General features: G+C 36.9%; 1 protein-coding gene across 6 annotated transcripts in view; it reads right to left on the reverse strand.

Annotated features, from left to right (window-relative positions):
* Nucleotides 1-25,298, reverse strand: part of CD47 (CD47 molecule) — a 45,981-nt gene that overhangs the window by 17,192 nt on the left and 3,491 nt on the right. For all 6 annotated transcript variants that reach the window (XR_003426834.2, XR_003426833.2, XR_003426832.2 and 3 more), the window contains exons 2-3: nucleotides 16,818-17,165; nucleotides 9,189-9,278 (exon numbers count right to left, since the gene is read on the reverse strand). Coding sequence is in view for 3 of the 6 variants with exons in the window: in XM_027077667.2 (XP_026933468.1) it covers nucleotides 9,189-9,278; nucleotides 16,818-17,165 (438 nt within the window). In the remaining 3 variants the exon portion in view is untranslated. The remainder of the gene's footprint in view (nucleotides 1-9,188; nucleotides 9,279-16,817; nucleotides 17,166-25,298) is intronic.

Raw genomic sequence — 25,298 nt, forward strand, 5'->3', positions numbered from 1 at the left:
TTGCATTCCCACCAACAGTGTAAGAGGGTTCCGCTTTCTCTGCATCCTTGCCAACATCTGTTGTTTCCTGTGCTAATTTTAGCCATTCTGACAAGTGTCAGGTGCTATTTCATTGTGGTTTTGATTTGTATATCCCTGGTGATGAGCAATATTGAGCATCTTTTCATGTGTCTGTTAGCCATCTGGATGTCTTCTTTGGAAAAATGTCTTTTGAGGTCTTCTGCCCATTTCTTAATTGGATAATTTGTTTTTTGGGTGTTCAGTTGGATAAGTTCTTTGTAAATTTTGGATACTAACCCTTTATCAGCTATGCTGTTTGCAAATGTCTTCTCCCATTCCACAGAGTGCCTTTGAGTTTTGTTGATTGTTTCCTTTGCTGTGCAGAAGCTTTTTATCTTTAAGTCTCAATAGTTCATGTTTGCTTTTGTTTCCCTTGCCTCCAAAGATGTGTCTAGTAAGAAGATGGCCAAGGTCAAAGATGTTGTTGCCTGTTTCCTCCTTTAGGATTTTGATGGTTTCCTGGCTCACACTTAGGCCTTTCATCCATTTTGAATTTATTTTTGTGTATGGTGTGAGGAAGTGGTCCAGTTTCATTCTTCTGACCTTAACTGCAGGCTCTTATCAAACTTCCTGGTTGTTTAGCATAGATTTTTAAAATCTATGTAATTTTAAAAATCAGCACGTGTTAAAAGATTCTCCTCAGCTAAAAGTACTGAAATCAATACAAAAAATAAAATAAAGACAATAACACTCCTTATGTTTTAAGACTTTATTTTTTTAGTATAGTTTTAGGTTTACAACAAAATGAAAGGAAGGTACAGAGAATTCCCATATATACCCTACCCCTAAACACGAGTGACCTTCCCCATTATCAACATTACTCATCAAAATGGTATATTTTCTACAAAGGATAAACCTATGTTGACACATCCTAATCATCCAAAGTCCCTAGTTTACCGTAGGGGTTCACTCTTGTTGTATGTTCTTGGGTTTATAGAAATGTATAATGACACCTATCCATCATTATATAGTACAGAGTAACTTCACTGCCCTAAAAATCCTGTGCTCTGGCCTTTGCATTTCTCCTCCACCCCTAGCCCGTTCCCTGGCAATCACTCATCTTTTTATTATATCCACAATTGTGGCTCTTTCAGAGTGTCTTATAATTGGTATCATAAAGTATGCAGCCTTTTCAGATTGACTTCACTTAATAATATGTATTTAAGTATCCCCCATGTCTTTTCATGTCAACTTGAGAGCTCATTTCTTTTTATTGTTGAATAATATCCATGTATGGATGTACCAGTTTATCCACTCACCTGTTGTAGAACAGTAAAGCTGCCATAAATATCTGTGTGCCAGTTTCTGTGTGGACGTAAGTTTCCAACTCCACTTGGATAAATATCAAGGAGCACAACTGCCAGATTATATGGGAAGAACATGTTCAGATTTTAAAGAAACTGCCAAACTGTCCTCCAAGGTGGCTGTACCATTTTGCATTCCCATTAGCAATGTATGAGAGTTCCTACTGCTCTACATCCTCATAAGCATTTGGTGTTGTCAGTATTTATATTTTTAACAAAAACTTATAACCCTAATGCTGCCTGACAAAGGAGTACCAAATATATGGGGGAGAACTATTATATTTTTGACAATAAATTAGGAATTCTAAAATTTTCCCCTTTTACATATTCTATAAAATAATTTAATATAGCCAGCTACTTCTCAGAAATGAGCGAGGCTGATTAATTTGTTTTAGAAATATTTACTATGTACCGACAATGTAGCAAGCCCTTTTCTTAGCTGAAATCCTATCAATGAAATCAAGGTACAAGTAGAAGATTGTGCAACAATAATGGTGCACTTACCATGTGATAATCACTATTCTAAGTGCTGGCATTGAACAAAAAACCCAAATACTTCTGCCTCAAAGCCCTTACATTCTAGTGTGTGTGTGTGTGTGTGTGTGTGTGTGTGTGTGTACACACATGCGTGTGCACCTGTATGTGTATGTTAGGGGTAAGGGAGAAGCGACTGATGGAATGTTATTCCCTGGCCTTCTTTCCCAGTTCAGTAAAAGGTGTGGGTCTCCTCTAGCCTAAGAAAGCCCCTTTATGTATTTAATCTTCAAATTCAAATGTGAATAAAAAAATGACATGTCCCTCTAACCACCTGAAACAACAGCTAATGTCATGAATACATAGTCCATTTAGGTTTTCTTGTCTCCTTGTGACTAACAGAAAGGACATACAAGAAAAAAATGCAGGCTGTGGTTGATAAAATATAGTGAAATTACCAGATCAACTTGGAGATCAAATAAAAGCTGTCACCCTAGTTTTCATGATATTCCAAAGACAGGATTCAATATGCCCATACAGATCTACAAAGACCTCAGTCTATCCAACCAACAAACCCCCAAATCTATGAATGCGATATCTGCTCAAACGCATGACATTTAGATGTTTCCTCTACTGAGTGGTCAGTGAGTTAGTGGTCAGATAAGAAGGCTAACCAGCGAGATGTAATGCATACCAGATTAAGAAGAAATCATAAAGGGAGACATGTCTGACTTCATTATTTTCTGACAACTTTAGGAGAGTAATTGTAAGATCTTTTTGGTATCTGTTCAGCTGCAAATCAGTATTGTCTTTGATGCAGGATAAAACACATCCAATCACTTTGAAAGTGAAATTACAATTTCCAAATTTTTAATTATTTAATTAAATTACTACTTTACAAATATTTAACATACTCATAAAAAAAATAACAAAGGCTATGTGAATCTGGTGCTGGAGAAAACAGAATATGAATACCCATTATAAACTGATTACTTGCCAAAAGGCAAGTAAAGGATTTTATAATAAACTGCATGCACTATCCAACTGGCTTTGATGAAACAATTTGGTAAAAATGAATCCTGACTAAAAATCACATTCCTGGTCTATAGGACGCAGAAATAAAAAAGCCCAGGCACTGTACAGAAAGCACTTTGAATACAGAAGATTAAAGAAGAGGATGTCCAACACAGTAACTTCCTTTCCTTGGTTCCAAATGTTCCCTGATCTTATGGATGGTGCCATAACTTCAGAGTATATGCAGGAAGCTGGGATGCTTGAATTTGTAAAAAGTCGAAGGAATAACAATTACATTTCTACAAGAGTACACTGCCAAGCTACAGTTTTGTTCAGTTCTTCCTACAATAAAACCAGGGCATAAAAACATTTCATAACAGTGTGATAATTATGTGGAAAGGACCAAGGGAAGGCACTCTAAGTCCAAGATTAGTGAATGAAATTCAAAGGAAACTTAATAACAAAGTCCTATTAATAGTATCCATCAACCAGGGCACAGAATGATTCTTTGTAATAGTATTTATTGTGCCAATATTTTACCTTCCTGGATAGAAATTTCCTGGAGCAAATTAGTATATATCCTCACTTCTTCAGAATGATTTTTCTGATCTACAAAGAAATCCCCTGTTCCATTACGTTATTTTTTTAGGTGTGCTCACGGTCTAACTAATTCCAATGTCAATAAAATAGTCCTAAAAATTGGATTCAAGGTCTTAAAAGGATCTCAAAGCTGTTGTGGTAATTTTTTTCCTTGAATTTCGCAACAATGACTTCTACAGGAACATATAACCAAATACCTCTGAGCAGTAACCAAAATCTTTGTGGAGTAATTTTGAGCAAGGACTAGAAAGTTAGAAAAGGACATGAAAGATGCCCAGAATGCATGAATATGAAATAAATTATAGTGGTCCTTGCTTGGCTCAGTTTCAATATGCATGAATTTCAGTTGCCATGGTTTAAATAACACAAATGCCCCCAAATTACAGTAGAAATTTCAGTTATCGCAATACCACAATAAATTAACTGAGTACTTGCATGAAGTGCAAACTTCACTGTTATCTCTTCAGTACACAAATCACCCTGTTAATATCAGATGTGTATCATGATCAGTGACCAATCATGTCACTTCTTTCAAAGACTGTTGGTGACTGCTCACTGAACACCTGTTATTCAGTTCATGCACAGACAGCAAAGCAGGTGTTGTGTAACTTTGTTGTGTTCCAGTAATAAATCAGTGTGATACTTTATGATGGATTATCAAAGCAGGAAACAGGCAACAAAGATGAAAGAGTAAAGAAATATAAAGTGGTAATGTTGGAAGTGAAATTCGAATAAAATGTAAATGGCATCATAGAAGAAACAACTGGATGAGGGAATATCAACAATACTGCCATTCAAGGGACTCTAGATATACAGTCAGAGAAACTCAGTAAAAGTGAACTTATTGGCATAAATGGGGACAGTGAGTAGGTTGTGACAAAAGGAACACAGATGTCCCAAGAGCGGTGACTCTGGCAAAAAACTCACATGAAAGAAATTGTGGGAGATATTGTGTAACCCTGTAAATGCAAAGGATAAAATGTTGGAAGCTGATCCCAACTTAAAAAGGAGTATGACAATTCACTGAGGCATAAAAAAGATGCCTGCTCTGTATTCAAAGTTCTATAATAAGAAGGAGGTAAGTCCAAATGTCCACGGATGGATGAATGGATAAAGAAGATGTGGTATATACATACACACACACACACACACACACACACACACACACACACACACCATGGAGTATTACTCGGCAATCAAAAAGAATGAAATCCTGCCATTTGCAACTATGTGGATGAAACTAGAGGGTACTATGCTAAGCGAAAATAGTCAGAGACAGACAAATATCATATGACTTCACTCATATGAGGGCTTTAAGATACAAAACAGATGAACATAAGGGAAGGGAAGCAAAAATACTATAAAAACAGGGAGAGGGACAAAACATAACAGACTCTTAAATATGGAGAACAAACAGAGGGTTACTGGAGGGGTTGTGGGAGGGGGGATGGGCTAAATGTATAAGAGGCATTAAGGAATCTACTCCCGAAATCATTGTTGCACTATATGCTAACTAACTTGGATGTAAATTAAAAATAAATAAATAAATAAATAAATGGTAAAAAAAAAAAAAATAAGGAGGCAAGCACTGTTCCAACTACTCTTGATGAAACACTTTAATTCTCAATGTTTTTGATGTTTCAATTTACCGTCTACTAAGTATTACTTTTTTTCCTTTCCTACTAGTGTTATTACTGACAGTAAAAGTTTTAATGTTTTGACAAAAATGTTAAAGGTCGTGGAGCAATAGTAGTTTTTTGCATTTATTTTAGATTGCTTTGCAAAGTTTCAGCTTACCTGGTCACGTTTATTGTCTCACAGTTTTGTGGAAAGACTCCTTGTAAAAAGTTCAAAGGAAGGAAAAGTGAGAATGTATATGCCTAACTCAAAGAATTTCAGAATGTTAGTAAGTTCCTGATATGGAATTGAATCTTAACCCTATAGGAACCAGAGATTTTGGTGGGTAACACTTGAAACCACTTATGAAACACCTAAATGATAGAAATTACCTGGTATGTTGTCAAAGACTAAGAAAGAAGAAACCTGGAAATCAAGCCAGTACCTTAATTATCATTAAGGGAAACTGTCAAGCAGGAAACTGTGAGTTGGTATAGTTTTAGAAAAAAACACAAAGTGCCTCAAATATAATACTACTAGGGATTTGTGACTTTGGTTGAGACTCAGTGTTGATTCTAGTAACCTCTGAGCTTGCTAAGCATTAAGATTCTGCTTAAAAGTTTATGAGTTAAAGATAAAGGCAAAGGTATTCAGGAACATTTCCCTGTGAGAAACCTTTGTCTTCAAAACATGGTCTAGGGCTCACCAAGTCCTGGCTTGGCTTCAGCAGTTTAAAAGTCTTCTCAGGCTTCTTCCTCAGTAGGATCAATCGCATCTTAAGATACAGTTCAAGATACATTTCTGGTAGAAAGTAACTCTTTCTCCTAAAAATGAAGGTACAACCTGTTCTTTACTACATGTTTAGCCTATGGGAAGTCCAAGTTTAATCTTGGGCTACCAAAAGACTGACATGCAGAACCAGAAAACCACTGAGAAAAACCTCCATTGGTCAAATACAGACTATAAATGGTAATCTGAAACAGTTAAGGAGAACTAGCAATCTAGAAAGTGAAAGTCATGGGTCTGAGTTACTATTAATACTTCAGGGGCTACATGATACCACACTGTAAAAAACATATAACCAAGTGGCAAGTGAAAAACAGAGGGGCTCTCCTGTTTGGTGGAATCTCTAGGCCATAAATAGGAGGTCTCTTAGAAAGCATACCAAAGTAAAAGGTAGACTTAGATCCATAACTATCCCAAAAATGTGACAGAAGGCACAGAACATGCACACTTACATGTCTCCTCAACTGAAATGTGGGTGCTACAAAGCCAGGGGCAATATGCATTTCACTTCCACATCTCGAGCCTATAGCCCATGCCTAGCAATCAGTAGGCACCCTGTCAATAGACATTTGTTGAATAAATTAAAACAAAGTAGGTCTACATTCTGCTCTGTCAGTAATAGTTTCATCTACTCAGTATGTGTACCCACATATAGGTTCACTCTTCATGGAAAAAAAAAGTTCTCAAAGTAAGTTCAAGACACAGAGGCAGTATACTGCAGTGGTAAATAGCACTGGTTCAAATCCCAGTACTACCAGAGAACAGATGGGGGGTTGTGGCCAACTGCCTAACCTACCTGCACTTCCGTATTTTTCTACAAAATGGGAATAACAATGGTACCTACCCCCACAGAGTTCTTGTGAGATGAAAATGTGACTGCAGATGTGCTCCGCAGCATCTATCATACAGAGCAAGAGTTCCACAAATAAATAGGTGTTCTTATCATAAACACCTTTAAATGTGAGTCCAGACTGAGCGAATCAAATATATAGGTCCTCCTCCACACATACACACACACCCCACATATACTTGTTCTAAGAAGAGCCTAAATAAAAAATTGCCATCAAAATATTTTCTTAGCTTAATTAGCATGTTCTTTAAAATATGATCAGTGGAATAAATACAAAAAAAGAGCATTCAACCTAACACAAAAATGAAAATTAAAACAAGATGCTTTTTTGGTCATCAAATTACTAGCAAAGATTTTAGAATTATAATTATGTCAGGATTCGGAGGTAAAAAACAGATATTCTTGGGGCACCTGGGTGGCTTAGTCGGTTAAGCGTCTGACTCTTGGTTTTGGCTCAGGTCATGATCTCACAGTATGTGAGTTCAAGCCCTGCGTCAGGCTCCGCAGTAATAGTGCTTAGGATTCTCTCTCTTTCCCTCTCTCTCTGCCCCTCCCCTGCTCATTCTCTCAAAATAAATAAACTTATTAAAGAAACAGATATTCTCATCTGTAAGTAATTGATACAAACTTTCTAGAAACATTTTGGCAGTATGTATCAAAAGCCTTAAAATACCTCTGCCGTTTCCAGTCTTACCTATCTTTAGCAGAATTACTTTCATAGTATCAAAAAACTTGGAAACATCCTTAATATCCATCAAGATGAGAGCTAAGTAAATTATACTGCATCCATAAAAGTAGAGCATAGGCAGCTATAAAAAATTTTCTGAAAACAAGGGGGGAAATTAGGATGTAAGTATGTAAGTTACATCAGTCCATATATGGTTTTCCTTCTTAAAGAAAGGTTAACAAAAATACATAGAAAAAAACAGAAAGGGAAGAAGAAAATTCACTATAATATACCAATAGTTTATTTCTAGGTTCTGGGACTTCAGATTTTTATTTTTTCTCTATAATTTCCAATTTTGTATAAGGGTTCTTAAAGTGGTATTTATTATTTTTTAAGTCAGAAAAAAATTGTAAAGCTTATTTTGTAAAAATAGGGCTGATAGTAAACAGGCTAACTCCTGGTTTAGTCAATGAAAAGTAATGTCATTAATGAGAATGCTATGATCAGCAAACTTCAATCAAACCAAATGCAACAAATCACACTGTTGTGAAATAATTTCATTATCTTAAAAAAAAAAGGCTATTCTCTACTTCAAACATATGACATAGGCTTAAGGCCTGGGCTGCCAATAAGGGTAAAGGCTTTCCCTAACATCAATACAGACTGAATAGGTCTTGATGCTGTATCAGTCTTTTTCGTGATATAAAAGACTTACCGAAATCCTAAGAAAATTTCCATAAGGAGTCTAGACACTTTTTTGAAAATAAAAGTTTTGAAATGTCTTGACAGTTGTCACTGTTAGCCCTTTTCTTCCCTTTCTTTGCCTTTTAGACAAAAGTTGAGAACAGCTTTGAAATCACAAAGCATTTCCAGAGTGTGATACATTGAGAAGAGCCCTTAGAATATATAATCAGTCATCTCTATTCCATTTTCAGATCACTTTAGATTTCTGAGTAAAAGTGAAATTCATGAAATATACAATAAGCCAATCCACTACCACATTTTATTATTTTTTTTACTTTTTTAAAAGTTATAGAATGAAATAAATGAAATCAGCATCATTCACACCTTGCCTCGTATAAATGCTTGCTGGCCTTCAATGACTGACCTCTCACTGTGTGAAAGGGAGATGAGGAATACATCTCACATGTTAAAAGTTTAGAAGTTTACACTGTCACCTCAGAACTTCACTAATTTAGTAAATTTCTTTTACCAAACCAGTAGGGAAATATGGTTGAGTATAAGCATCAACCAGAATACACACTACCTTTTCACCTAGTAGTGACCATTCTACATTGTTAATGCTGATTCTGATATAGCATCAAGATTTTCCCTGACAAGTTTGGTCACGTGATTATTACAATAAAACATGATCCAAAACCACAATTTTCCTGTGGCCACTTCCTTACAGAATCATAGTAAGAATGACAACACACAGTTCAAATGGGGCTTTTGATGAACACATGGACACGGACAAGTGCAAACTGGGAAAATAAAAAGTATAATATTCTACCCTAACACTAAGGTGGGCTGTGACCATCTCTTTGCCAAAATAATATGTGTAAATGCTCTGAAAATATTAAACTCTACATAAGTTTAAGGTATTGTTATTGCTAGGATTCCCACCAGTCATTCTTAAGAAATTAAAAAAAAAAGCCACTTATGAATCAAGAAGAATATTAAGACTGTATATTCTTATTTATCACATTATCACACTTTTTAATACAAGTCAGGTAAAATATTTCACTGATATTACCTCCCAGAAATAATCTTTTCATCATTAAAACATAAACAAAAAATAGAAATAAATACTTACTCACAATACCAAACTGTCCCCAAGAAAGTAGCACAGCCAAAACTGGGAAAATGACAATGAGGATATTTTCATTTGGAGAAAACCATGAAACTGGGAAGAAAACAAAGTCGCAATTAATATTTACTATAATCATGTTAAGTCCTGCCATTGAATAGTCAACAATATATTTTACTGTAAAGATAAAAAATAAAAATAATTTATTAAAGCTGTGGCCTTAAAATAATTACAAATTACACAAATAATTTACTTACACAACAAATTTTATTTATGAAAAAAGAAGCTAATTTAAGTGTGTTTTCCACGTTTTCCCTATCATTTGTGGAAGAAGACAGTATGGCACAGCTGAGAACAGGGCTCTGGCTGGCTTGAAAGCTAACTCTATGTTACAAGCTTTGTGACCCTGGACAAAGTCTTAACACCTCTCTGTTCTTCAGTGACCTCAATTGTTAACCCCAGTACAACAGAATACCTATACCCTGAAGGACTGTTATGACTATTAACAAAGCTAATAACGTGAAATGGGCTTAAAACAAAGCTTGACATGTACCAAGTACTCAGTCAACCTTCACTACAATGATTGTAACATTAGGTATTCAGGAAGCTTCTGTTAAGTGGGTCACATGTTACCTAGACAGTGAAAATAATAGTCACACAGTCTATATGAAAGAAATCGTGACATTAAGACATCAAATAACTTGAGAACTTTTTAAAAATTAAATTGAATCATATCTTAACACTAATACACTGATTTTATCATGGTATTTCTTCCCTAACAATAAAGCTAAGCAAATGCACTAAAAACATTTCAAAGTTTGCCTCTACAATGGGGACTTGCTGAAGAACATTCCTCAATACTGCCCAAAGCAAGCACTGGTGTTCCTCTGAAACCAACCCTATTCATTCAAATCCTCCCTGGCTCTGTCTTTCCATATTGGAGTGTGAAGAATCTTGTGTGCTTTCGTACCACCACGATAGCCATGCATTTCTTGTGCTACTCTTACGTTAAAACCTGATAAATGTTCGCAATGATCCACACAAAATAATGTTACAAATTCTGTCTTAGAGATATGACCTTTCAGAATCGAGCATTTTGCCCTGTATATACTAGAGATTCAACGGTTTACTGCTAAAGGTTTAATCATGAGGTAGTTTGGTGAGTGAATGGAAGACCGTATCTTAAATTTTGGGTTTCTACCAAGAGATGGATTTTTCAGATACTCTAAATCAATACCGTAATTTCCAACTATATTACTGTGTATCTTCCTACACCAAAGAAAACCTATTTCAATTTGGCCAAAATTCCTACCAGGAAAAATCTTTGTAAATTATGCCTAGGTTTTTGTATCTAATGCCCAAAGGATTTAAAAGCTCTATGATCTAATGACTATTCTTAATCTACGTTCTCTATTATTTTGAGTTGTCTACATTAACTCTTTAATTCTCTCAATTATTATATGAGGAACTGTTAGCCCCTCCTTAATGCTGAGGGAACTGAGGCACAGTGAACTAAGAATCCTAAGTATCTTAAGTTTTCATGTCCCAAACAGATTTCTGAGAGTCCTCCCCCTACTTCCCCACCAAACCTCCCCCCTAGGGTTTCCCCATTTCATCAGGCCAAAAATCTTATTGTCATCCTTGACTCCTTGGTTTCTCTAACACCCCATACCTGGCCCAACAGCAAATCCTGTGCCCTCTACATTCAAAATACAACCAGTATCTGATCAACATGAACAGTGTATGTTCAAGATGAGCTAACAATGAAATGTTCTTTCACTGACCTCCCTGCCTACGCAACAAAATAATCTCAGAACATATTGACAGAAACCTATTAATGAGAGATGTGTTTAACCATGGTCTGACCACTCATTTTTCACTTATTTCACAAACATTTATTGAAACTTAAGACCCACTGTGAATTTGGCAAGTAGGACCATGAACGTGAGCAGGGGAAGGAAATGAAGATCAGACTTTTGTGGGTAGTAAGGAGAGGTCTCTGGGTGAGGAACTGGATCTGCGCCACATAGACAGGGAAGAAGAGACACCAAAGGAACAGCAAATTCAAGCAACAAAATGGTGGCCACTGTGGCTAGAATTTAATGATACAAGAGGGGATGGGAAGAGTCTCCTGGGGTAAGGTCATATTGGGTCTTAATAGCTTGTAATAAGAGTTTGGATTTTATCACAAGAACAATGATAAGTGATTCGAAAGCTTCATCCAGGGGAGAAAAATGACCTGATTCATTTAAAATTTTTGCTCGCTATGTAGACAATGGATTAAGAAGCAGGACTGATCATAAAGTTGCTGCAGCAATTGTGTAGTAGCAGGAAAGCAACATGTGATCCACAAATACAATCTTGAGTTCATTTTCACTCCTCACATTTAAACACATAACAAGGAACTGTTCCAAAGCAAGGTGATTAGAATGGGGATCCTGAAACATAAGCAATGGCTAGAAGAACTGGGGATTTCTACCTTAGAGAAAAACAAGCTTGGGAGAGAAACACCACAGCCTTCTTCATGAGAGAAATTACAGAATGTCAAGTTCTAGCTTGACTTAAGTTACAACTAGAACTGCCTACTAATAAACCAAGACCTTTGGGAAGGAAGAGAGTTTCATCATGTCACATGTTGAGGTAAAATGTCTGAATGACCAATTACCTGGCATGTGATAGAAGTACTTCATGAGTGAGATGGTGAAAGAGACTAAATGACTACTGGAAAACTCCAAGCCTCTATGCCGAAATAATGAGAAGTATGAGAAACATTTCAGTGACATACAGAAAGTAGGATTATAGAATAAAAAATATTATTGCCTAAGAGATGCTTAACTGAAACTTACTAGAAGGTTTATTCAAACTTCACACACTCTTTCCTCTCAGCTCTCACCCCAAGACTGTAATATGTTCTCCACAGCAAGAGTGTGTGTATGTGTGCATGTGTGCACATACGCACACATGTACATGGTGGTCCATCATTCTCTCAGTTTAAAATCACTGCTTCAGACCTCTGGCATAATTTACCTCTTCTCACTGGCATGAATGTGTTACCTCTCTCTAATTTGTTAAGGTGGAGAGTCCGAGGGTCACCAAAGTGGACATTCAAGAACCAAATGAGATGCTGGGGGGAAAAAGCCAATGTTTTATATAAAACCACTTATATACCCATTAAGCTATTGATCTGTCTTGGTACTATTATCAGATGACTTTAACTATTGTTCCTCAAGGGGCGAAAAGAATAAGATACTACTCTAAGGTCCTTCTCAATTTTCAATGTTTATGGTACTAAGAAAATAAACTAAGCTTAAAATAGTCCCTATTGGATATTTTTCCACCTTAGGAATAAGAAAGATAGTCCAAAGGCAATGCTATTCCATTAAAGCTGTGGCTGACAACTCTGCCCATTACTCTTCCCCAATTCTTGTTCAGGTAGTGTGGTCTCAAGAAGATGAACTTATTAGTGGAAAAACAAAGAAATGATATTAAGAGGATATGGTCTATGAATGAGTGTTTAAATTTTTCTTCCCAGCCTAAGTATTCTAAAAACCCAGTACTTCACTCCTCTTATCACTGTATACAAAAGGGGTAACTGGAAAAAGTGAAGAGATCACTTAAATAAATTAAATGTGCCTTTCCTTCAAATATATACATGGTAAAACTTCACAAACACCAGTTTCCACAAAAGAAGGTTAAAATAAAATTTATAACACTAAAATTCAAGCCACATTTTTATGTGATGTTTCAGGCCTGTGATGACTTTTTTGATGTGTTGACTAGGCTAGGCTAGTCCCCAGTTACTTAATTAAACCCATAATTCTACGGTGGCTCCCCAAATCCCTGCTCCCTACAATCAGCCTTTTATAATTCTCTCCCCTTGAAGAAGGGATGGGGAAGTGAATATGATGGATTTCATTTCCATGATTCTGTTGTGTTATGTATCAAAAGGGATCCTGATGATGTGATTAAGGTGCCCAACCAGTTGGCTTTACAAAAGGGAAACTGCCTTTGGGAGAAGAGGGGGCTGGTCTTATCAAGTGAGCTCTGAAAAAGGTCTGAGCTCTTCCTGGAAAAGAAAATCAAAATGTGAGAGAGAGTCTTTGTACAAGAGGAAGGTTCTCCTTTGCTGGCTTTATTATATGGAAGAGGCTGTGTGGCAAGGAATGAGGTGACCTCTAGGAGCTGAGAAAAGCCCCTAGCAGACATCTAGCAAAGAAAACAGAAGTACAAAGAAAGAAGTCCTACAATCACAAGGAACTGAATTCTGCCACAATCTCGCCTGTTGCCTCACCTAACAAATGGTAAGACCTATGTCTATCTCCTAGAATTCTTGAGAAGATCACAGGACACAATATACATAAAGTATCTGGTATGCGCTCAAATAAATGTTAGGTTATTTTACTGTTCTTATTTATACTGCTATCATTTCCTTGAAAGTAGGGATCACATCTTACTCATTACTGAATCCCTAGTGCCTAGCACAGTGCCTGGGAATAGTAGGTACTCAATAAATCTTTTTAAGAAAGAGAAATATTAACTTATATACATCCCAAACAATTCTGTCATGGAGACAGTATCCCCATTTTACAGGTGAAAAATTGAGGGCCAGATTGGTTGAGTTTCTCAACCTAGTTTTCTTAAACTAGAAATGGTGAAGTATAGAAATATCTTTCTAAATTCAAGTCCTGTGCTCCTTCCAAAAGTATAATACTACACAGAGACACCAGAGGTATATAAAACTCTAATTCATATATAATATTCTACACATTCAGTCCTAGTGCTCAGAAAAGGAACACAAATGGTCACCATTACTCCACATTCCATTAAGTAGATTTCTCTATTAAGTAATTTCTGTTCCTCATTTATGCCTACATTGGCAAAAAACAGCACAACATAGTGATAATGGTTTCTCCTGCTAAATCTCCAAAGTCTACATGATGGGCAAGCAGCACTACTATAGTAACTCTGTACTGCACAGTAAGAGTCTTGCCCCAAATTAACATTTTTGAGCAGAGGAGGTTTATTTCTTCTTCCAGTCAAAAATGGGTGTAAAACAGAGACAACACCAGATGCTGGCGAGGATGTGGGGAAACTAGATGGCTTGTATGTTGCTGATGAGAACGTAAGATGAAATAACCACTCTGAGAAACAGTTTGGCAGTTTCTTTAAAAACTAAGCATATACTTACATACAACCAGTAATCATACTTCTGGGCATTTATCCAGAGAAATGAAGACTATGTCCACACAGAAACCTGTACATGATTTTTCACAGCAGATTCATTTGTAATAGCCAAAAGCTGGAAACCACCAAAATGTCCTACAACAGGTGAATGGTTAAACAAGCTGTGATACACCCATACCGTGGAATACTACTTAGCTCAGAGAGAGGAAGTGTGGGGGAAACAAACTATTGATATGCACAGCAAATTGGATAGTTCTCAACAGCATTGTGCTGAGTAGAAAAAGCCAATCTCAAAATACCGTATGATTCTACTTATACGACACTGTTGAAATGACAAAATCATAGCCATAGAGAATACATTAATGTGTGCCAGGTTGGGAACAGTTGGGGATGACTATAAAGGGATTGCATGAGGAAGATCTTTGTGTTAATGGAACAATGGTTCTGAATCTTGACTGTGGTGGTAGTTACTTAAATATACACATGTGATAAAATGACAAAGAAATATGCACACATTGTACCATTGTGAACCTGCTGGTTTTGATACTTTACTACAGTTACAGAAGACGTAATCACTGGGGGAAACTGGGCACAGTAGACAGCATCTTTCTGTTCAATCTTTACAATTTCCTATGAATCTTTATTTCAAAAAATAAAAATGGGTGCAAAGCCAAATGTCTGAAACTTCTTGTATAGTATTCAACATTTTCTGCAAGAAAATAATACCTTCTCATTCTAATGGCCCAAAAGGTAAGTACAACTCATTTTTTTATAGGGTACTTTGAAAACAAAGAAAAATAAAATAATTGCACATGAAAATATAAACTTGGTCTTCATCTCAGATACTGGTATTTCTTTCCCATCCATCTTCACTCCATCTTCTGGCCTTTCAAATCTCGTATCTTGAGTTTAACAGTCTGTCTCTCAGGGACTGACACTATACTCCAAAACTGCTGCTCCCCGCCCCCTCCATCTTGTTTTTTCATTCCCACATAAGTATACATTCCTTCAGAAAAATTTCAAGTAGGTGTCAGGTTACCTAATTCTAGGTAATCCCAGTGTTTGAATGGTCAGACCCTGCTGAAAGGTATACATTTTTTTTTTAAAAGCTTCTTAGTCCCTGTTAATGTCAAATTAATACAAGTTACAACATAAGAGATTTCCTAGCAGCATCGCCTTCCAAACTCTGCCAGCCCGCTCTAAACTATCTCCTACCCATTCCTCACTGCACAAAAATCCCTCTTACAATATCCCAGGCGAGCTTTAACAACTTGATAAATCTTACTTCATAAAATAAACATTCCAGGAACACAACCAACATTTGCAAAGCACTTTGATTTACAAAGAACTTACATAGGAGATCTCATTTGATGCTCATTACACTGCAGAATACATAAAAGCAGGGATCTACTTTCATCCCCATCCCAGAGATAAGGGAGGTAACTTGGACTCAGAGAAGACAGTTCTCAACATCATATGGGCAAATAGTTAAGTTGCAAAAGGTGATCGAATTTAGATTTCCTGATTCCTAATCCTAAACACTGTCAAAAGATTCCACCAAATTAAACAGGTCATTCTCAGTCTGGTGACAGACATTTTATAATGTCTCAACACTAGGGGAAGACAAAGAGGTGATCCAACTGAACTGTTCTGGTCCCATCAAAGCAGAGGTTCTCAAAGTATGGTCTAATCCTAAAATCAGTAATATGTCTAGTGATTCTAAACAGATACTTCAAACAGAAGGTCATGATGCACTTGTACGTGGTTGAAGAAATCAGATGGCACAATAAAGAAAAGAAAGCAGGTTGTTTACTTCAACTAACTACTGCTTTATACAACTCACCAAGCCAAGTTTGTGAAGAAAGGGCAGAACCATGGTGCTATAATCAAGGCTGAATTCAAATACACTGAATTGGATCTCTAGTTCTTCCAAATCTTGGCCAATGAAGAAAACACCAAAGCAAAGCTAAGCATAGGAAGACTTAAGGACTCATCCATGATAACCTGATTTTTTAATCTCCTGAGTCTCCTAATCTAGTCTCTGCAGAGGGGACACGGCTGGCACTCGTCAACCCTTGGTCAAAGTGTAAGGTTAAAGAAAAGGCCAAATAATTGGAAAGAGGCTGGAAAATTAATCACATGAAAGAGAGTACTTTTGATGGCAGCAAACAGAAATGCAGCATAGATGACCTTAGGACTGTTCACCCCAAAGGAATAGTCCTGGGACCAGAAGTGTAAGAACCACACAATATACAAATTAACCAACAGCAAAGGAGTTTTACTCTGAAAAGTAGAAAAGCAAGTAAGATAAAACTCATGATCTTAAAGCTGATAAACATTACATCAACATTATTAATAGCCTGTGCTTTGCCTAGCCCCATTCTGCCCCCTTTCTAATAGGATCAGGATGCTACAGGACAAATAAATGAGAAGCTTTTATAGAAATCTTACCAATACGGTATTTTAGTTCTATGATGGTTTCGCCTTCTCTGCTTAATTCTGTTACTTCACAAGTGTAGTTTCCTACAACAGCCTCTTCCTTGTTCATCTCCAAAGAGGCAATGCCATTTAGTAATTTTTGTGGTATGATTTTTGTACTCTTAAATTTATTGTCGCGAGTGGTCTTTTCTACAGCGCCATCAAAGGTGAAAATGTCTTTTCCTCTAAATTTCCACTTTACATACATTTCATTAATGTTTGTGGCCTCCACATTATTAACATAGCATGGGATGATAACACTTTCATTGCAAGCAGTGTATTCTACAGATCTGGTTATGTTAAATATTAGCTGAGCTGAACCTGAAAAAGAAAAAGAAAAAGAAAATTGTTTCATTTCATTATAGAATTCTATACTTTAAGATGTTACAAATCCTTAAGATAAAGAGCAATGCTTCTCTTGTTCATTTAAGAAAACAGTGCAACTATACAGAAGACAGGCAAGGTGAAAAAAAAAACCCAAATTATTTCAATATTAATGTGCACAGCTGGCAGAGAACACTGTAACTTTTCCTTATTCAACCTCAGTAATACAAAGTACACATTACCATGCATCTTGGGATAAATTCAGCAACCCTGCTGGAACATGCAGGTGTAGTATCTGGCTTTGGAAGCTTTGAAGTAATCGTTACTGTCTACTGATATATGTAGAAAAATACTGTCCTCACCATGTGAAAATTTTGAACAGAAAATCAAACCAAACATTATATCCAATCTCAACTTCATATACTTCCTCCAAATAGAACTTGCTAAACTGATAGGAAGTTTATCTCTATCCTTATGTTGCATTTCCAAAAAGATGATGGAGTCTACTATAATATAAAAAGGTAAACCAGATGAATCACATCACATCTCTCCATGAGGATGGAAAGTCTTAGAATGCTAAGAAGAAAAAGCACTTTCTGTGGCTTTCTCCCCACTGCAAAATACAGACAGCAATACTCATTTTGTACGTATTAGAAACGAGTATATACAATTGAAAGGCATTTTCCCACCCCTGTATTTCATTAAAACTATGGAACAACTATTTCCAAATATGTATTACAGGTATTCTTTCCTCCCAGAAACCATAAACCATTCAAAAGAAGCTAAAAAACAAGTTAAAACCAAGAGCAGATACTGCTAATAAGTAGGGTCCAGAATAATCCTCTCGTATCCATGGTCATATTTTCTGTGGTTTCAGTTACCTGCAGTGAACCAGTCTGGAAGCAGAGAATCCTCCTTCTGACACATTCTATAATTCTACATATTATACATTCATTTCATTATAAATTTCTATATTTTAAGATGCTAGAGTAGCCTAACACTATGTCACAGCGCCTACATCCTTCATCTCATCATGCAGGCATTTTATCAAGAAAAGGTATTTTGAGAGACCACATTCATGTAACTTTTACTATAGTATACTGTTGTAATTGTTCTATTTTATTATTAGTTACTGCTGTTAATCTCTTACTATGCTTAATTTATAAATTAAATATATAGATATGTATAGAAAAAATAGTATATATAGGATTGGTACTATCTGTGGCTTCAGGCTTCCACTGGGCATCTTGGAACATATCCCCCCGCAGGTAAGGGGGACCACCATATTTTATCCAGCTCTTCTCCATATGATAAACTATTGTTGCCTTGTAAATGAAATCTAAAATGTGCAAGAATATGGGGAAATTACAGCGGTCTTCCACATTGCTCAGCCATTTATCAACTCTTTTACCTAAGTAGTTAGCCGGCTCTTTCCTCAAAAAAACAAAGCACTAACAAATATAAATAAAACATCATCTTGAATAGCTCATCCTTAAGATTTCTTCTTTCTACATTCATAAAATGGGAATAAAAATCAGGGGTATAGAATGTTATTGTTCTAGGAACATAATTATTATTTAGTAACTGCCCACTTAAATGCCAGGATGCATAGTGGAATATGAAGTGAACAATGTTCAGAAAGCCTGAGTACAAAGCAAGCAATTAACTTAACTTTTCTATGCCCTGGTTTACTCTCTGTGAGTAAGAGGATCAAAAACAAACACTGGCTACTTCACACAATTGTGGGGAGCACCAAAGGAGAAAACTTCTGGGCAAGTGCTCTCTAACAATACCACGCTCTAAATATGAGGGGCAGTACTGTATAAGTGAGGCAACATAGCCTTTTAATGTGACAATCTGGACCTGGCAGGTCCAAACTGTTATATTTCTGGGAATGTGCAGTTTGAACCAACTTTGGGATGTCCACCGCTCACCCCTTCCCACTTTTCGGCATTGCTTGCCATCCAAACATTCACAAGTGCCAGGCAAAACCTGTACTTCCAGTAATTGTCCCTAGCCTTGGGGTTGTGAATTATTCTCCCTGAGAAGGAAGAACTGGAGGTGAGGGGGAACTACAACGTACAAAAAGGAGAGAAGTAAGTATGACGTTGGAATTAGAACGGAACGTATCATAAAATATAATGAAAGGTTTTGAAATGGACAAAAAGATTCCTGAGTGTCCTTTCAATAGAGTGCTAGGAATTGTGTGACAAATTCCTTGGGAATATCTGATTCTGTAGAGGGCTTGTGCCTTTCACTGTGTTTGTCTGTCTGGGCTATTTTACAATTTTGGTAAAACTGAGTAATGCAAATGATTCATGTACATAGAGACACAAATAAACTTTGTTCTGTAATTCACTTCTCCCTGCTGGAAGAAGAGAGGATTTCAAAAAAGCACAGCCCTGAGGATACTGACCAGTCTTGCATCTGTTTGAAAATTCATTTCAGGATTCCTGATTGCCTATAAATGTGTCTGTTCTCTCAATTTTCTTTTAAAATCAAGGTGGCTTTACCATCTTGCTGGCTTACTTATTAATTAACATGTGAAATAAAATCTTTGACACTTGGTCATTTTGTATTTGAGTCAAGATAAAAAAGAATATTTCTAAAAATTACCGTTTAATAAAAGAGATAAAAGTGAAGAGCTCAGTTCTCCTAACAAACTTTTTTAGAAGGCTCTAAGAAAGAAATGGCTGGCAAATACTCCATAATTTCATAACTTACATTTAGAGAATGAATTTTCTAAAGAATACAGAAAGCACTAATTGCACTCCATTATTTGTTGTAACAAAAGAATTTTATAGCTGAAGCAATTTAAGTAGAATAAATGCTGTCAATAAAATCCAAAGCAAAATTGACCTGGATAAGCCATAACTTTAATAACCCTTGTACTAATTAATAAATAAAAGTAGTCCAAATATACCACTCTACTAGCTGTTAACTACTAGCTCCATCCCTACAAACATTTATTAAAACAAAAAACCTATCACCTAGTAAAATTATCTGATTTGGGTTTTCTCTCTTTTGTGTATTGCTTTCTGATGAAACATCAAAGTGAAGAAAAGATTTAAAATAGAGAGAGCAAATAAAAGCACATAGGCAATTAACATGAATAAGTAAATTCTGATATGCCTATAGCAGTCTAAATCAGATAGGAATAGGTAAGTATAACCATCAGTGATACAAGACCTACAGATAAATTAACAAATGAAATGGTGAAATTATTTTATATAAAATGCCAAAAATACTGGACTTCACAACCTCTGTAAATACAGACCACCAACTGAAACCATCTCATACCACAGTCCTGAAAACAGCTATTATGTGTTGCTGACAGGGCTCAATACATGGTGGTCACAGCACACAAATTTAGCTCAGAAATGTACAAATTCAATAAACATTTATTGAGAATTACCTGACCTGAAATATTTTGATAGGATGAGAGGATACAATGATGGGGGGGGGGGGGGGGAGAAAAGAAAAGAAAAAAAAAAGCAAGAATTATCTTTTAGAAGCTTTCGATTCTCACTTGGAAGAATGATACATACTTTTTGTAACACAAGGTCCTAAGTGCTATCCTTTGGTATGAAGAAAGTGCTATACATGGGCAGGAGTGTAACCAGTCTTACAGATGTCTAAGAAAATTTGCATTGCTACCAAGGAAACAACAGAAGACTGTCATAGATGCCACCCATCTCAAGTCTTCAATCTTTTATCTTTCTATATATGCTACGTAAAGCCTCTGTCCTTTGCAACAACTCTTAAATCACTCTTCTTTTGCAGGAGCTTATCATATACTCTCCAAAGGAACCCTATTACTTTTTTTAATTTAAAAAATTTTAATGTTTGTTTATTTTTGAGGGGGGGAGGGGCAGAGAGAGAGGGAGACAGAGAATCTGAAGCAGGCTCCAGGCTCTGGCTGTCAGCACAGTCTGACATGGGTGGGGCTCAACATAACAATCCTCTTGATCATGACCTGAGCTGAAGTCTGATGTTCAACTGATTGAGCCACCCAGGTGCTTCAGGAGCCCTATTTCTTAATCTGAGTCCTTCACATGAGAAGCCAGAAGCTTCCAATACTTCCCACTTATAAATTTACCTACAACCCCAACTATCCACAACCCCCTCACCTTCCTCCTCTTCAGAATTGCATCCCTTCACCTGTTAGTTTTCATTTCTGGCTCCACACCCACTCATCTCCCTAAGGACTTTCCCTAACTGATTATCAGCCTCCTACATCCTTTATGCCATTCACATAGGGTTTTTTGTAATACTTTAAAAAACGCTTAAATATTAGCCAATGTTTAAAAAATCATTCATCTCTTCCCTAGCATCCTAAAATAATCTAAATGCATTTCTTCACCTCCCATTCACTTCTTAAATCTCTGCCACCTGGCCTCTACCTCTTCTTCACTATAATAGTTCTTGCCAAGCCCTAATAATCCCAAGTGAAAAACTGAATGTGCATGGTTTTCTCTGTATCTTGACTACTCTATAGTTCCTCAGCCAGTAGGCAGCTCCTTTCTTGCTTTTGTCCCTTGCCCTCTGCGATAGCTCCTGATTCTGAATTTCCTCCTACTGCTTTGTCCACCGCACTTCATCTTTCTTTCTTTACTGAAATCTATTCCTTGACTCACAATAAGTATCAGTGTTCCTCAGAACTTCATAACCAGCACTGCCCACCTTCCTCCCAATGCCCCAGGTCCAGCATTCTCCTTAATCCACAGTTTTAACATCTACACACTTTTTGTTTAACCAAACCCCAACTTTCTCAACTGCAGACCTGGAAAGCCAACACTCTGCTGTGCACCTCCACTTGAATGCACTATACTTAATTTAAAATTTGGACAACATGTCCAAAAGCCTATTTACCCTCTTCCTATCCCCCTCCCAAATACTCACCATCCAAAGTATTTTCTATTACCTATTCATCAACAAGACCTGGACCTAGTAAGAATCATGCTAGATTTCTCCCTCTCTTTAGCCATGAAAAATTCTTGATAGGCTCAACCTATTATTTAATGGTTCCTCAATCCAATGTCTGTTGTACGAATTAGACATTTATCATCTTTCTTTTGAGATACTGCCGTAACCTCTTGACTAGCTCCTTACCTCCAGCCTCAGTGTTTTCCCATCTTAGCCTCAATGTATTTTCCACAGTTCCCAAAATAACTGTTCTAAATGCAAATGTGCACTCTTTTGCCTAATACACTTTAACAACACCCCCTGCCCCCTTCAAGCTAAATTCTAAGTGCATTATCATCGAATGCAAACTAGATCCTTCAAGATCCTGTCCAGCCCCACCTCCTGTACTCCCTCATTTCCAAACTAAGCTCCAATCATAATGACCTCTTACAATTCCATGAATCTGCAAATGCCCTCTCATCTCCATACCTCTGCACATGCTGGCAAACGTGTACAGGTAAGAGTACACACTCTGAGGTCAGACCTTGGCTCAAGACTTAGCACTTTATACTTGTATAACCTTTGGCACGTTTTTTAACCTCTGTACCTCAGTCTCCTCATCCAGAAAATGTGTAGTGACAGTGTATACATCATAGAGATTTTAAGACTTAATGAGATAATAAATATTAGGTTCTTAGTGCAGTGCTTTTGCATACATAGGAAATGTTCAATAAATGGCAGCTATAGTCTGCTAATTTTGGTTCTTCCTACTAAAACACAATGGAGATGTTCAGTCCTGTCCTCCCCTCCTTCCCTACCACTACTCAGTCATATTCATCCCCTCCTTATTGCTCATACTGCCCCCTGTTCAAGTTTTGTCACTGCACTCAACTACTGAATCCTGCAATTACTGTTTTCCTTAACCGAAATCTCCATTAGTCTCAGAAGTTAGAGAAACAATGACAGTGTCTTCATTTGGTATCCTATATATGGATCCAGGGTCCAACAAATACAAAGCAATACATTCCCTATGAATGTAAAAAAATGTAAGGTATGAATTGCAAGAAATCAACATCTAAACACTGTAGCAAAAAGGATTCACTCTTCTTTCATATGTCCAGTGAATCTTCCACTGCTTCTCACTTCAATAGACCTCATTATGGAATTGAGAAGCAACATAGTTTAGTGGACAATCTGGAACAAGTCAGTTGCAAACTGCATGGAAGAGTTTCTTAAGAATTACATGAATGTAATGATCTTCCTAGAGGATGGTATTTAAGCTAGGTCTTGAAGGAGGAGTAGGAATGGTATAGAAAAGGAAGGGCTTTCCAGGCAGAGTATGTAACATGCACAGAGGAATAAGGAAAGTGGGTAACAGGAGGCAGAAGATTATTCAAGTGAACACTAGGAACAAGGGATGGTAAAGAAATACTGTAAAGGCTTCCCTGCATGTCACTCTGAGGAGCTGGGACTGGATAATATAAGCAACAGCAAAACACTCAGGTTTACTTGCAATAAAAAAACAGTACAGTAGTATGAAGGGTAAACTGAGGGCAGGAAGGGAGATAGGAAAGGAAGGCCCACTAAGAGATCACCACTGCAATAGTCCAGGTAATTGACACCTGGAGAGAAAGCCAAACATTACAGTAAAAATCTAATATAATCAACATATGTCGGATGTGGGAAACAAGGGGAAAGAGGAAAGAATTAAAGTTATTTACTAAGAGTATGTGTAACTCATTAGATTGTGGATTTTATTGAGAAAAGAGTTTTGGACATTTACAGGGGAATATTCTTTCAATATTTAATAGGCTAGGTATTAAACTACCTGCAGTAAAATGAAATGAGGATGTCCAATAGTTCCCAGGTCATATGGATCTGGATTTAAGAAGAAAGGTCAGAACTATTAATACCTGGGAATCACCAAGATAACAGCTGGTAAGTGAAAATTGTGAGCATAATCAAGATTGCCCAGAGAGTACTTGCAAAGCAAACAGCAGGAAGAAGAGAAAAAAATGTTGGAGAACACCAAGATTTATGGAAAAATCATTAAAGAGGAACAAATCAAGGAAGTGAGAAAAAGTGAGAGCAGCAAAGAATACCACTGCAGACCACCAAAGAAGGGTCTTTATATGAACAAAATAGTTCTTAAATGGTATGAGTAAAGACAGCCTCTAGATTAAAAACTACATTATTAGCTTCTTTATCTACACGAATATCAGCAGACTAGTGGGAGCAAACATCATGCACTGGGAAGTGAATGGGTGGGAAGAAGGAAGAAGCAGTTATTTTTTTCAATAGATTTGGCAGTGTAAGAAAGCAGACAGAGAAAGCAACAGAAAGAGTCTGGAGAAGGGGACAAGGGCAAGGTTTTTTGGTTTTTCTTCTTTGTTTGTAATAGGGGGTAAAACTTAAGCATGTGTGTAAGAAGCCAATGGAGAAGGAGAGATCTAAGATGAAAGATCTAAGACCAAAAGGGGTAAAACTTGAGCATGTGTGGAAGAAGCCAATGGAAAGGTAGAGATCTAAGATGAAAGAATTAAGCTGTCTGGGCAAGTCTCCAAGATGGTGGAAGTGAAAGAGCTGTAGACAGGTGAACCTTTCCTTGGAAAGGTGAATGGGTATACTTCTGAAACTGGGGGAGGGAGGAGAATGAGATGAAGGCCGCTTAAGATATTGCAGATAAGTTTAGTAATGGTGGGAGGGAAGCTGAGCGAGTCCACACCACACATCACTATTTTTTGCAGTAGAGTAGGAAGTTAATTATCTGCTTGAAATGGATGTTCAGGAATGGGGTAAGAAGCCTAATAGTCACTAAGGTAAATGAAGCAAAGCTCATGAGTAAAGATAACAGCTCAAAGTGAATCCTACCAGTTTTTGCCATTAGATCAAGCCCTTGGTATGAAGACCTGGAGTCTCAAACTGAATCGGGTTAGAATTAGGGTCAAAAAGGAGGATCTAGACAGCTCTCTCCCCAACAGAGACCAAAAAAGGCCTGGAGGAAAGTAGGGGTGTCCACAAGGTGTTCAGTAATCCCCCACTAGATTTAAAGTGGCCTTATAAGGACAGAAGTGGTCAACCTAGAATTGCAAGGGAGAGAAAGTTTCAAGTTAGTAACATCCAGAATTATGGGCTTCTCAAGCACTTAAAATATATTAAATGTCACCAGGAGATAAAAACAAACAAAATTTCCTATCCTTTATATACTACATTTTAAGTTACTGA

Source organism: Acinonyx jubatus, chromosome C2, assembly GCF_027475565.1.
Source record: "Acinonyx jubatus isolate Ajub_Pintada_27869175 chromosome C2, VMU_Ajub_asm_v1.0, whole genome shotgun sequence".
Classification (NCBI taxonomy): domain Eukaryota; kingdom Metazoa; phylum Chordata; class Mammalia; order Carnivora; family Felidae; genus Acinonyx; species Acinonyx jubatus.